Source organism: Cucumis melo, chromosome 4, assembly GCF_025177605.1.
Source record: "Cucumis melo cultivar AY chromosome 4, USDA_Cmelo_AY_1.0, whole genome shotgun sequence".
Classification (NCBI taxonomy): domain Eukaryota; kingdom Viridiplantae; phylum Streptophyta; class Magnoliopsida; order Cucurbitales; family Cucurbitaceae; genus Cucumis; species Cucumis melo.
Window position 1 is genome coordinate 6,404,756 of NC_066860.1, and position 12,026 is coordinate 6,416,781.

At 33.2% G+C, this 12,026-nt stretch overlaps 1 protein-coding gene across 1 annotated transcript; it reads right to left on the reverse strand.

Annotated features, from left to right (window-relative positions):
* Window positions 1-5,200: 5,200 nt before the first annotated feature.
* LOC103503989 (uncharacterized) lies at window positions 5,201-6,976 on the reverse strand. Its single transcript, XM_008468412.3, has 5 exons — window positions 6,733-6,976; window positions 6,588-6,648; window positions 6,167-6,502; window positions 5,668-6,008; window positions 5,201-5,584 (listed from the first exon to the last, which is right to left on the reverse strand). Exons 1-5 carry the CDS (start codon window positions 6,811-6,813, stop codon window positions 5,366-5,368), a joined length of 1,038 nt encoding a protein of 345 aa, XP_008466634.2. The 5' UTR covers window positions 6,814-6,976; the 3' UTR covers window positions 5,201-5,365.
* Between the last annotated feature and the right edge of the window lie 5,050 nt (window positions 6,977-12,026).

The window sequence follows — 12,026 nt, forward strand, 5'->3', positions numbered from 1 at the left end:
AAACCTTAGAACGCGGCTGAGTTTTTTTAAAGATTGAAGACTAAGCGATAAGAAGTAAGGAAATTTCTAGAAATGTTCCTAAGGATACTTAATAGGCCACGTGGAGAAGTTTAAGCTAAGCATGGTTAAATTAAACACTAAGCCTCCACGTGCACTACCAAGAGTATGAGTTGGTGAAGTATTAAGAGTTTGAGCATGACTAATTCGTTTTAGGACTAGTATAAATATAGGTTGAGGTTAGATTCTTCAAGGATGTTACTCTAGAAAATATGAAAAGAAAACCTAAGTGATTGAATTGCTGTGGAAGAACTACTCGAGAAGAAGAAGATCAGAAGCAAGTGGAGTCTAAGACTATTAAGTTTCTAAGTTTGTGAATCTTTTTTTTAAAATAGGTTGTTTAAAAGCTTTATTTTAAATTTCTACTGATTTGAAATAATGTTTAATCAATGCATGTTTTCAAGGGTGTTTGAAATCAAAGTTTATGCTATGAACAAAGTTTGTTTTATATGATTCCAACGATTATGAAATGGTGTTCAAACCATTAGTCTTATTTTTATCAATGAGCTAACTATTATGTGCACATAAAGAGTAAAGACAACCATATATAGAAGGTGTGCATGGTGAAATGAGGTAGGACAATGCATAAAAGATGTGTATTGTGCTTTGGTTTGAGCAACAAGGAATGAATCAGCATATTCTCGGATGCTGTTGATGAAAAGGTAATCTCAGTAGTCTAAACACGAGATGATGAGTTTTTGCGTAGAGAATAATTTACGTTCTTGGTGAAAGGAATGTGTTTATGACTAATGTGTGTTTGTATGAAATGTATGTTTATGTGAATTGATGTGAACAAATAATGTTTACAAAAGGTATTTTATGAAAGGTTTTCTTAAAGCTCATTAAGTCTTTTGGACTTATGTTTTAAGCTTTCATTTTCCAGGTTTCAAGCTTTAAGGCCAAGTAAGGAAAGGGTGAGAGCTGCTAGGCGAGAAGACACTGCTAGACGTTTTGCACTTAAAGTTTAAGTGTTGTATTTAAGTATTGTTGTAAAGAGATGTGGAATGCTTGGTTAAAGTTAATAAAAGAAATATTTTTAATCTTACTCTGTTGTGTTAAGTGTTTATATCGCCTAAAGTATATTTTTCAAGTTAAGTTAAAGAAGTCATGCGATTAAGCAAAGCTTAAAAACCTTAAGATGAGTGTTTTGACATTTAACTCGTCAAAATGCTCAAGGTTATACAGCGTCTTGTAGGTGCTTGCGGGATGAGGTGTAATATCGAAGGACTTTAATATTCGTCCTTTCACCGGCCTCCTTAAGGGATGACCTCCTTCGTTTCCAGTTCTGTGTAAAATAGAAACAAAATAAATAAGCAGAGGATCTCCCGACGCCGTAAGTAGTGCGTCTCCCGACACATACTTACGGCGTCGGGAAAACCTAGGCCTTTCCCGACGCCCTACTTGCCTTTCTCGATGCACACTTACGACGTCGGGAAAACCTAAGCCTTGGGAACACCCCTTATTTCCCACGTGAGGCTTTTCCCGACGCACTACCTACGGCGTCGGGAAAACCTATGTCTTTCCCGACGCACACTTACGGCGTCGGGAAAACCTACGCCTTGGGAATACCCCTTATTTCCCACGTGAGGCTTGTCCCGACGCATTACTTACGGCGTCGGGAATACCCCTTATTTCCCGACGTCTTGTGGCCGACGCATGAATTGTGCGTCAGGAAAACCTCTTATTCCCGACGTCTTACTTTATGCGTCGAGAATAGCTTTTTCTCCCGACGTCTTACTTTATGCATCGGGAGAACCTCTTATTCCCGACGTCTTTTATGCCGACGTCTTTTTTGACGTCGGAAAAAGTCCGATTTCTTGTAGTGAAATGTCAGTGCAGAAAGTAGACATTTCTTGTCACATTAGCTCCAACTACTATTCTTGCCTTCTAGCAAATCATCTCGCGTAATGATGTGTTGGCATCTTGCCTTACGACTCGCCAGATAGCTTCTTCTCACTGAGTTCTTGCACGATTTCTTTTTACAATTCACTTCGTTTCTTCTTTTCGCCATCCTGCGTGTAAAAACACTTTAAAAGCATAGTTAATCAGGCATGATGACTTGTGTAAGGTGCATTATTGCGTTTTGCCTCCATTGTTTTATCTAAAAACCTACAATAACTTGTATTTCTACAAGTTATTAGTTAACATGATCGTTTAAATTTGAAGCATTTTTCCTCATTGTTAAAACAATTAAATGATTGTGTATCATGACCTAAATAATGATAGTAGATCATTCACTTAGAATGTAGTACACGATCGTTTAGAAGGAAATTACTCGTTCGCGCGTGTGGCCGATTAATCGCATGTTGACCTGAACATTTTTTTGTATTTCTCATTGTGGGCCAGTAGAATTTTTTGGTTTTTGAATCATTCTATATAGTGTAAATATTTTACCAATTTTTATATTTTTGAAAAAAACCCTTTTAAAAATCACCGGATAAAATATCCAAAGGTATATAAGACATTTTGACTTGATTTTTATGAAGTATTATGACCCATTAAGTTACTATTGAAAAAAAGTTGGTAGTTGTAGACCATATGTGTAATTAAATCTATTTCACCAGGCTATTGATGTAGAAGACCCTTTTTTTACTACGGTAGTTTGCGGGAAAAAGGATTAGTGCCACAATAATAATGACTCTGTCGAATGAATGATTTAAAAATTGGGAGAAAACATCAAATGACCAAATTTTTTTAAAAAAATGTTGAATGACCCTTTGCTGACGTCAAATTCGAATGAAATTACTAAATTATATTCATGCACATGTAGAAAAGAAATCTTGCTCTCGCTCGTGTCACATACAAAATAAGTTTCACTCTCCAAAATTGATGTTGCTCTAGCTTACTCTCAATCAAAATTAAATTGGTGTCACTTTCGCTCAAACTTAGTGTCACTTGTCTCACCTATCGGTATCGCTCTCTCTCTCGATGTATCTCACTCTCTCTCTCTCATACTCTCTCGTTATCTTTCACTCTCTCACATTCTCACTCTTACTTACTCGCTCTCACAATCTCTCACTCTCACTAGCTATCTCTCTCTCATTCATTACAACTCTATGTTCGCTGGAGTTGGTCGTCTTAGAGTTGCTCATGTAGGCTTGTTTTGCTGGAGAAGAAAACGTAGAAGAAGAAAAAAAGGGAGAGAACGTGCAATGGTGAAGAAAAGAAAAAAAAAGAACAATACCGTAACTTCACGCGATCATGACAACAAAGAGGTATTTCACAATTTTTTTTCAAAAACTAGGTCATTTGCCATTTTGGAATTTTAAAATGGGTCATTTATACAATTAAACCGAAGCTGGTCTCACTTTAACAAGTAAAGGCTTGTTGGATAATTTGTTCCTCTTTTATCACTTAAAGAAAAACTAGGTTTAAATTCTATTTTGGTTCCCAAACTTTTAAAAATGTTTATTTTAGTTTCTCAACTTTTAAAAAGAACAAATTTTTGTCCCAGTCGTTAGGGTTCCATTAATTCTTTAACGGAAGGATGAGATGATTTCTAGGATGACCACCACTATTAAAAATCTTGGATTTTAATTTTTAATTAAAGACTAGATGGTAAATTGATATTTTATCGGAGAACTAAAAAAGTCACTTTGTCTTCAAAATTTTAATGGTCATTATTTTGGTACAATGACATTCTACATATGCTAATTGCAATTTAATCCACGTACAAATTTTTTAGTACCTCAAATTTGAAATATTTTGTAATTCATTAAGCTACTTTTATTTATTTATTTATTTTTTATCTTCCTCACGGTTATTTGTTCTTCTTTTTTCGAGTTTTGTGATTCACTGTGAAATATTTATTTGCAATTTTGTGGAGTTTATTTTATAATGTGTTGTACTTATTTTATCTTATACCTTATGATGGATGTTAACGGCAATATACCATTTCTATTTTATTTTATTTTTATTCTATTCAATGTTCTTCTGATTTGTTTCAAAATTCCAATTTAAAAAAAAATAATTAAATAGAGAATGGGAGAGTCGAAGATTAGGAGATGTAAGAAACTTGAGTTTTGGAGAAAAAAGAATAAATGTAATTTTAAATTTGAAGTTATTTGATTCAAGTGTATTGATTATGTTTACTGTGTTACAATAAAAGATTTATAGAATAAAATAACAATATTTCTTGATTATTTGTCAATTTAATAAATATAATGAATCTAAAGTTTAATCATCTAAATATATAAGTCATTGTTCTTTAACAAAATCTTAACAACATAAATCAAAGTAATTTTTTTAAAGTTCACGAACTAAAACAAAAGTTTTTAAAAGTGCAAATGACCAAAATAAAATAAGATATAAAGTGTTAGAAACTAAATAGTTAATAGAGTTTAAACAAAAAAAAAAAAAAACTATTTCAAACTTTTGAAGGTAGAGGGGAGGAATAAATTTTTTAGAGGTTTCATTTTGCTTTTGGGCTGGGAAAAATTGCAAATCAATTTTTTTTTTATCTAACTAATTTATAGATCATCAATATATAATGGATCTATTCTAAAATTACTTGATTTTTAAAACCATAATAGTCGCCTCAGGTTTACAAGGGTTCAAAATATTGTTGAGAGCATCTTTTTAAGATTAAGAGAAATGATTCATGTGCAGGTGTCTTATAATTTTTATGAAAATTTTCAAAGTGATACTTTAATTGATGCTATCAAACCGAAAGGTTGACGAGAGGCATATAAAATTACTCAAACTAGTTTCGGTGTCTATTAGTTCATAATTGTAAATAAGCATGGTAAGAAATTCTATGACATTTGTCGCTATATACAATTGATCAATTAATGTAATTCTATTACGATTATACCAATTTTGACTAAAGATCGATAAATACCACCTTAAATCAGTGGTTTTTTAAAGACTTAAGACGGTTAAATGATGGACAAAATGCTGAAATAGGGAACCTGCATGGCCCTGCTTTTCTGGGTGTCCAAGAGCCTTGTGGAACCCAGAGAGTATCACTGAGTAAGGATTGTTAAATGAAATCAGCAGCATGGAGATCTTGGCTCTCCAGTATCACCTTCTGCCCGAACTAAATCAACAAGAAGGGGTAAAAGGATATAATACTGACGGATCAAAGAAAATCATTGTATAGAAGAGAAGTAATATATACTTGCAACTGAAGAAAATTTACTCATGTGAAACAGGACGTCAAGTCCTATCTTTCCTTCAGCTTGAGATCAGAAAGGTTGTCGATATCAATTGATGGGGATACAACAATATGGAGCTCATTGAACAACAAATTATGATAAACGTTCAACAACTACTTGTAACAAAATGTACACAATGTAACAAGTTAACACTAGTAATTCTCTGCCACGGGTCTGGAAGGAAAAAGCCTCAAAAGGAAAGTCATCAACGACCAGAGACATACCACCCCTAAGATTTGAAAGGTTATCATCATAGCGAAAAGAGCTCCACTTTTTTCCAACAACTCTGGAGACGTCGGAAGCCCTCTCATTTGGAACATCAAGCTCTCCATAAAATGGGCAGCTTTCGTCAACTGGTAAAGCCTATATACCTGCAAGTTGATTCAATTTGTTAAATATATTGTTTCCTTTTCGGAAGAAATGAGGAATGAGTTAATAACTATAAGGGAACTACCTCAAAAATGATTGGAACAAGTGGCCAAGAAGCGGAGCCACGCCTATCAAGATGGGTTTCAAATGCTAACTGAACGATACAACCAACCAGAAAAGGGAACACTGCAACAAGCGCAGGCAGCCCAATCATCGGCCAAGTTACATAGACAGCAAATAGTGGAGCTACAACCTTAAAGCCAGCAATGAAGAAAGCTGTTGACAAGTATCCTCTAAGGCCTGTAATGAGGCTCCATCTCTTCGAGCTGAATTGTAAGTATGGTCTTTGAACACGATCTGTAACGAGCAGGAATGTCGCGACTCCAACATAAAACAAGACTTCAAACACCAATGAACTCACAATTTCTGCTTGAACCATGCAATTGTATTTTGTTAGTAGTTTAGATAACAATTATAAATTCTGCTGCCAATAATACCGCACAGAGTGATATGAAACAGACACCAGATATAAGGAAACCCCAGAAACCACAATATAGAAATGAACTAAGTTGAATATTAAATACCTACGAGAATTCCATTCTTGAAGAAAGCCTCAATTAGACCGCCAAGGAAAACTTGAGGCAGAATCAAAGAAGAGATAAACGCAGCAGGAGCCAGTACCCAAAGGATAGAGCCCTTTTCTTCTCTAAAAGGAGATGACATCAATTTACCCTCTTCTACCAACTGGTGAGACAGACCATGAAATGAGACAGAACCACATTTCCCATGAAAGGGCTCCACTCCATTCAATCTACTAACATACAGAACATGATTTTCCTCTCCAGATGATTCCAGCTGAGGGCTTTTGTTAGAATTAGCCACACACACGAACGCCCATCTCTTCCTCTTCAACACATTACCTGCCAAATTATTGGAGCAGACAGCTCTCACTCAATATTAACTACTATTAACATGGTGAAAATTAAAAAATAATTGAAAACGTACACTTGGATGAGAATTCAAGCTGCACTCGTGGTCTCCTTGGCGAAACTGGGTTTCCCAATTGCTGGAGAAGAAATTAAGAACAAAACTATGAGGTTAGTAATGAATGAGAGAACAATCGTAAAATTAAGTATTGGTAAGTACAAACCATTTGATGAAAACGAGAACGGGCATCTTGTAATCCGAGAAGTGGGGAGGTAAGGCCACGAGAGAAGGATTGAGAGGGCATAATTTTAGGGTTTTAGAGAAGAGAAATTTGTCCTTAAACCCTGAGCCCGCGGAGAATGGTTCTAAGTTTTAGACCGAAGAAGACAGTGAGAGTGCTGGGGATTATGATTATCGTCCCAATTCCTCATTCTTTGAAAGACCAAATTGCCCCTTCTTAGTGGGCCGACTTCGGTTCAATGGACTCAATTTCTTTCATGGCCTTACAAAAACATGAATGAAATTCCCAACTTGCCATCAAACTGTTTTTTTTTTTCAAGGTGGCAAAACAAATAAAAAAAAATAGGTGTTTAACTCAAATAGCCTAATTTGCCCTATTAATTTACACGGTGGACTTAATTTGTTAACATATTATACAAAGGTTTTAAGTAGGCTAATTTTTTACACAGAAGTTTGGTCCAAATTATTACACTGCCCATATTTATTAATTTACGAATTAAAAAAAGAGAGAAGAAAATAAGGAAAAACTAATACGTTAATCGCGTGAAAAGGGAGAAATTTGAAGCACGTATGGAAAACGCACAACGGCCAAAGGCGGAAACCATTCTACTCTCTTTCGTGCATAGAGATACACCAGCAACCACTCATTAGCTTTTTCAAAACCTAATTCTTCTGCAGACATTCAACGTTCGCGCAAGTCGGCTTCCATTACTCTGTTCAGAAGCATTCTTCCCTTCTGGTGAGTGTTCAGAAGCATTATTCTTATCTGAAATTAAAGGGGGATATATATGGGATCAAAACATAATTACTTAACAGTCTTTCATCATTGTGTTTAGAATGTCGAAGAAATTAGGGTTCTGGTGATGATTATCTTTCTAAATCACCTTAAAGTATAGAGACTCTGTGTAAAACAAACATTAAGTAATGCATGTTGTATATATTTCTTGATTAAACCTCTAGTTTGAAGTCTGTATATATTGAAATGTTGATTTAGTGTTTAAACAACCAATTTTAAGTGCAAATTCTCTGTGTAAATCACAAATTAAGTAATGCATGTTGTACATATTTTTTCCTGATGTTAATATTCTAAAAAATCAAATGAAACAGGAAAAACGAAGTAATTGGACAGGATAAGATTGTATTGTATCATATAATTTGTAGTTTATATTGTATGATAATATGTAGGATAAGGTTGAAAAAAATGGTTCGTAGAAGTGAAAGATGCCTAAGATCGAGGCTGAAAAATATTAAATTAAACAAGGATGATCCTATTGTGATAGACGAATATACAGTGGTATATTTCTTATTTACTTAATTTAAAATTTAAATTGTAGAAATAGTTAAACACAAATATAATGTGTATATATGGTAGGAGGAAGTAAGAAATAAAGAACAAATGGAATACCAACCACTACAAACTGTATATCCAAAAGATGATGAAGAAGATTTAACAGGACCAACAGGTACACAGATTGTTGTGTACCAAAATCAGAAGTTTGTGAAAATGGATGTGGTGTTCGAAACTTCGGAAGCAAAAATGACAAAAAACAACAAAGGAAAACAATTTAAAACAGTAAGTATATGTTATATTTACTGATGTATATATTTTATATGATTTTTGCTGATGATCTAATTATATTTGTTTGTAGATTAATAAAGGAGAAACATTGTATGATATACCACTAAACTTCTCATCAGAGTCTGATGAGGTTTATTTATGATCTGTACAAATTGAAAAATGTTTTTTTTTTGTACAAATGATATTCAGTTTATGTATGAATAGAAACTGACATTAATGATATTCGATTTTCTGCAAGACAATGTACCAATAGCCAAAAGGAGATTGTTCAAACGTGTGTTGAAGGGGAAAGGGAAGGAAGCTCAATCTGAAAAATGTACGTATATATGAAATGTAGGTATGTAAAAAACTATCGTTACATTACTATAAGCTTTTTATTGTTTATATGAAATGTAGGTATCTAAGAAGAGAAAGTTAGAGAAAGTTGTGAAAGCAAGGGAACAGAAGAAGGATAATAGTAAGAAGATAAAAAAAGTGATATGAAAGAAAAGGTCGAAAAACACGAAAATACAAATGTGAAGAAAAGAGCAAGAAAATCAATTAAAAAGGTATATGCATTATATATATATATATATATAATATTTTAGTTGAGTAAAGCGTAGTTAGTTATCACTAACAAATGATCTTATAATTTAAAATGTATATTATTAATATTGATTCAGAAATTGACTTAGGAGAAAGAAGGAGGAAAAAACAGTCGACGTAGAAGAAGATTATGAGATAATTATTAAGTTATTGAAATATACTTTGGTAATGTAATTTAATAGTATATATTATGTATACATATAATGATATTGTCTTTGAAATCATGTGTACAGGGTGCACCATTGATCCTGAAAAGGAGTCAATGGTCAAGAGTGCAAAAATTAAACATCTATGCAAGATTAGTTGTAATTAGAAATATAAAAAGAAAATTAAATAGTAAGAAATTAGAAGTATTTAGAAATACGACTTTTGGTAGTTTTTTAAAACTCAAATTCTCTAAATTCTAGAGCCAACTCCTATACCACATAATCAGACGTCAATGTACATTGACAAATGACGAAGAGTTGTGGTTTAACTTTGAAGGAACTATAGCCAAATTTGGCAGTAGGGAATTCAAGGTAATAACTGGTTTGAATTGTGGTCCATTGCCAAACGTAGATAATTCTAAGGTGAATGAAAAATTTCTTTCCAAGTACTTCAAGAACGAAAACCCTATACCGAGGTCAAGGGTCTCATTTTTATTTAATGAATAAAAAAACTGAAGGAGGAAGATAAAATAAAAATGACAAAGATATACTTCTTAGAGAATTTTCTCCTTGGAAAACAATTCACCACCGGATGTGATTTGGAACACATCAAATTACTAGATGATGAAAAACAGTTTGATGTGTATCCATGGAGAAGGATAGGGTATATTGTGCTGATCGATTCTATTAAAAAAGTATATAAAAAAACCCTTCTGCCCTAGTTGTTGGAATTTTTGGATTTGCTTACTCTCTATTAGTATGGGTGTGTGAGTGCATCCCACTATTGACCGGTTCTTCAATATTTTGTGCACAAAGAATTGATGACAATAAGATATGCATACTGAACTGGGTAGTTGACAGCCACCGAGAATGGAAAGAACTGGCAGAAAGGGTCTTTGACCATGAACATGAGTGATAGGAACTATATATTTTATACTTATAATATTTTATATGTATATGCATATAGTATAAACTCATATCTGAATGTCATTTCTAAAATAATTCCAATACAAGGCCATGTTTCCTGAGGATGATTTCATGGAACGAAGCACGTTCCATAAAACGAAAATGAGGGAGGAAACTAATGAAAGATTTGAGAGAGGTGATTACTCATGGCAACCTGAGCAATCCATTGAGGAAGTTCCTGAAATTGGACAAACTGATTCTGGAGGTCGAAGGTTTAAAAAAAATATGTTGAAAGAGAAGGAAAGGGAAATAGTGGAAAATAATGAAAACATACAAAGGGATGACAATAATGATGGAGGTGAAGGGGATAGAAATAATGAGAATGATGGAGGTAAAGTTGATAGGGATGAGAATAATCAACAAGTAGATTTTCTATTCATCTCTATATTATGATTTATAGATTCATCTGTATATTAGTCATGTATATACATATATTTTGCATACTAACTTTAATGATGATTAGGATGGAAACGATGAAACAGAAAATGAAGGACAAAAGGTATATTAGACAGTTATATAACTGTATTTATAATTTAAAAATGTGCATATTACATACTAATTATGAAGATGATCAGGGAGGACAAAATGATTTGCTTGATGATATAGTATACATCACAGCTCTACTTAATGAAGTAGAAAAAATTGAGAAAGAAGCAATAAAAATGAAGGTAAATAATTTAGTCATTATAGTTATTATTTTTTTGATATATATGTAGATTGTAATTATTATAAGTTACGCTAAATGTGCTTTATGTAGAAGAAAAAATTGGAAAAAAGACCTGCTAAAAAACTTGTAGCTGTTAGGACTGCTACTGTTATTGTATGTATATTTCAAATGTTGATCATATGTATGTCATCATATTGAAAATGTACATTACTAATTCTTCATTGGAATAACAGGCTCGAGCTAGTGATATTGCTTATCAACAAGCAGTGAGGAAGAGCATGAGGAGAGGAAATTTACCTTTTAGGATATTGAGATCGTCATTCACAGCGAAATTTGGTTCGGCAGAGCCAAAGAAGGAAAAATAGAGTTAATAATCAAGGATTTGAAGCATCAAGTTTTAAATTGCTTTCTCAAGGACTGTAGTACATTATGTTTGCTAACAACTAAAAAAATGAAAGAACAACTTTGAAATTTTATAACTTTTATAAATTGTATATTATGTTTGTTAACAGATACAAAAAGGTTTTTGTTGAAAGGATGTTATAAATTGAAAGCTATATTTATCTAAAGAAACATGACTCTATTTTAGATTGTCGAAAGTAACTTTGGGATGTAGCAGCATTTTTCAGGTTATTGAAAATGAAAGCAATTTGATGATAGACTTTTTGACCGGTATGTATATATTAAATAATATGGTGTATACATTATAATTTGAAGTTAACTGAAATGAAAACTGGGATAAAATGTTTATGTTAGATATATTAACAATATTACTATGTATATGATTTTGAAATGCCTTAATATACCTTAATATACCTTCAATGGTTTTGGTAAAAACCAGTCACTTGGTAATCAGCTTCATTTCTTCATTCAAAAAACCATTTTTGCAACATCATTCTTAAAACCTCAAGCATTAAACATATTGGTAGCTCCTTAGCCTTCAACATAGCAAAATTCAAACTCTCAGATATATTAGTGGTCATGACATTATATCTCCTACGTGGGGAGTAAGCACGAGATTATTTAGCAAAACCAAAGGATTTAAGCTCCTCATGTATATCAGGGGTAGAAGATTCCAACAAACGCATTGCCTTCCCACATGCTTGAAATACGGTATCGACTATTCTGTTATACTTCAACTTCAGGTTCCTAAGTAAATGAACAAGGCACATGCAATGTAAAACGTTGGAAAATACTACCTCTACACTTTGCATATACTTTTATGCCTATCAGATACTATGACAACCTCATTCCAGCTACCTATGATTCTCTTCAATTGGTTGCAAAACCAGGTCCATGAGGAATCATTCTCAGAATTCACAACACAAAAGGCT